This window comes from Penaeus monodon, chromosome 7 (genome assembly GCF_015228065.2).
Source record: "Penaeus monodon isolate SGIC_2016 chromosome 7, NSTDA_Pmon_1, whole genome shotgun sequence".
Taxonomy (NCBI): Eukaryota; Metazoa; Arthropoda; class Malacostraca; order Decapoda; family Penaeidae; genus Penaeus; species Penaeus monodon.
Genome location: NC_051392.1, coordinates 22,298,208 through 22,301,570, shown reverse-complemented (window position 1 = coordinate 22,301,570; position 3,363 = coordinate 22,298,208). Strand labels below are relative to the sequence as shown.

Below are 3,363 nucleotides of genomic sequence, written 5' to 3'. Positions count from 1 at the left end.
TAAGTTCAGACATGCCATTTTGTCAACCGCACATGATTCCCCTGTTGCCGGACACTTCACATCGTAAAACATCTGAAAAGATATTTTATAAATTCTTCTGGCCAGGCGCGGGTGCCGATGTGAAGCGATTTTGTCGTTCATGTTCACTATGCCAGAGATCTTCCCCTAAAGGAAAAGTAAAGAAAGTACCATTAGTGGCCATGCCCGTGATAAATGAACCGTTCGCTCGCGTTGCCATAGATCTCGTAGGCCCGTTATCACCTTCAGAAAGAGGTCACCGGTATATCTTGACCTTAATAGACTGCGCTACTCGTTTCCCTGAAGCTGTTCCTCTACGCAGTATAGATACAGTAACCGTCGCAGAAAATCTAATTGACATATTTTCACGTGTCGGTATCCCTAAAGAAATATTGTCAGACCGAGGCACGCAGTTTAAATCTGACCTCATGAATGAGATAAATAGACTTTTATGTGTTAAGGCTCTCTATACGAGCCCGTATCACGCATGTTGCAATGGTACAGTAGAAAGATTTCACGCAGTTTTGAAATCGATGTTAAAGAAACTATGTATAGAACAACCACAAAACTGGGACCGATACATCCCCTCAGTGCTATTTGCCTACCGCGAAATTCCAAATGACACTTTGAAGTTTTCTCCTTTCGAACTGTTGTATGGCCGTAGGGTTCGTGGACCGCTTACAATCCTGTATGAATTGTGGACCAACGATAATCTGGATAGCAATGTAAAAAACGCTTATCAGTATGTGTTAGATCTCAGAGCTAAATTAGAGGAATCTGCTCAGTTAGCATCATCTCATGCTAACCTCAATAGTAAGCTATATAGAACTTATTTCGATCGCGGCGCTAAAGCACGCTCTCTCGCCGTTGGCGACGAAGTGCTCGTTCTGCTTCCTACGACACATAACAAGCTCACTATGCAGTGGAAAGGCCCATACCCCGTGATTAAACGTCACGATAACGGCGTAGATTACTTGATTAAAGTAAAGGGTAAAACTAAATTTTACCATATTAACATGATGAAAAAGTTCATTAAAAGGGAAAAAAATGAAATTCTCAAAGTTTGCCAGATATGTGTAATAGACGATGATCCTGCTAGTGATGACACGTGCGATGTATCTGTAATGAGTAATTCGGTAACTAATTTCAATACAGGTCCAGATCTAAAATCTGATCAAGTAAAAGAATTACGAAATCTACTTGATAAATATCAAGATGTATTCTCAGAGAAGCCTGGATTAACTAGCTCAGTAACGCACGATATAAAATTGACTACCACCGAACCCGTATACCGCAAACCTTACACGATTCCCCACCATTTGATTAAACCATTCGAGGCGGAAGTACAAAGAATGAAAGAACTTGGAGTGATCGAAGCATCCGATTCGCCGTACTGTTCGCCCGTTGTTCTCGTTAAAAAGTCAAATAACACTTTCGAGCTCTAAACGATGTTAGTCAATTTGATGCTGAGCCGATGCCTTCTATGGACGAAGCACTGGGGCATTTTACGTCCGATAAATTCTTCACAGAACTCGATTTGTGTCGAGGCTATTGGCAAATCCCCTTAAGTGAACGATCTAAGCCATATACTGCTTTTGCAACCAAGTATGGTTTAATGCAATTTACGAGGTTGCCATTCGGATTGAAAACCACATGTGCGACTTTCGTACGATTAATGAGAAAAGTAATTAAGGGTCTAAATAACACGGATTGTTATTTTGATAACATTGTTGTTCATAATTCTAATTGGGGAGATCACTTAGCCGACCTTGATAACTTGCTTAACAGGCTCCGTTTACACGGATTAACTGCAGGTCCTGATAAATGCTTCTTTGGCTATACTAAAATTAAGTATCTAGGTTTCACATTGGGTGATAATTGTTTAAGACCTATGGATGCTAAAATTAAAGCTATAATGGATATGCCTCTTCCTAAAACGAAAAAACAATTAAGATCTTTCTTGGGTACAGTCTCATTCTACCGTAAATTTATTCCTAATTTTGCAGATATAATGTTCCCTATTAATGTCTTACTGAGAAAATACAGTAGCAATGTGCTAATATGGAATGATGAACAGATTGCAAGTGTTAATTTATTGAAGGAGAAACTAATTAACGCCCCAATTCTTACGTTGCCAGATCATAACAAGCCATTTTTCTTAAGAACGGATGCTTCTGACACGGGTTTGGGTGCAATCCTTCTGCAGGAAATAAACGGCGAATTAATGCCTATTGCCTATGCCAGCCGCACGCTATTAGACCGCGAGATGCGTTACGCAGTCATAGAACGCGAATGCCTCGCTATAGTTTGGGGAATAGAAAAATATAGGTGTTATTTATATGGTAAAGAATTCTATCTACAAACAGATCAACAGCCATTAACATATTTACAGAATATGAAGAATAGTAATGGCAGACTTATGCGCTGGTCTCTCGCCTTGCAGGCATATTCTTTCATAATTCAATATATCAAAGGTGTTAATAATGTAGGAGCTGATCTTCTTAGTCGATGTCCAGTAATTATCGATTAATGGAAAACACCACTTAGTTAAAATCTTACAATTTTAAGTTAAAATGGGGGGCCATGTAAGGGGATTATTAGGTAACAGTGATGGTTTCCCTTAATTGATGTTTCCGACTGCCGGTCGATTATTTGGTTGTTTGTTTACGTGTGTATGAGGCGTTTAGTTCCCGCCGCCAAAGCAATGTCGGTGACCTCTCAGCATGGACGGTCACTTAGCTCCGATCTTCTCGACTGATCACATGTGAGTTTACCGACTTGCACTTGTCTATTTATTTTATGGCAATGATAAAATGATTGTTTCTGTTATAATATTTAAATAAGACAGAGTACCCATTACCATGTACTTTTCAGCCTCTTTTACATTTATGGTCGAATCAGAGAGAGAGAGAAGCAGTTAATACGACTCTGGGTGCTCCACTCTTTGGCCATACGACTCTGGGTGCTCCACTCTTTGGCCATACGACTCTGGGTGCTCCACTCTTTGGCCATACGACTCTGGGTGCTCCACGCTTTGGCCATACGACTCCTGACGCCCTACAATTATCAGCAAAAGACCGAGTACAACTAATTCAAATTACCTGTCAACCATATATTTAATTGTTGTAAATATTCCTGAATATACATATGTGTGTTACCATAAGTTTAATTATTCCTCGAGTGGCTAATCCGGAGATCAATCAAAAGAATCAAAAGGGGATTACTCAAACCTTGTAACAAACCCCTGACATATATATATATATATATATATATATATATATATATATATATATATATATATAATATCTATATATATCTATATATATATATCTATATATATCTATA

The 3,363-nt window shown here is 38.9% G+C and overlaps 1 protein-coding gene across 1 annotated transcript in view; it reads left to right on the top strand.

The window, feature by feature from the left end:
• The window catches only part of LOC119575564, a 3,061-nt gene extending 1,598 nt beyond the window's left edge, over window positions 1–1,463 (top strand). The window contains exon 3 of the mRNA XM_037923216.1: window positions 106–1,463. Within this exon, the coding sequence (XP_037779144.1) occupies window positions 106–1,463 (1,358 nt within the window). The remainder of the gene's footprint in view (window positions 1–105) is intronic.
• Window positions 1,464–3,363: the final 1,900 nt, after the last annotated feature.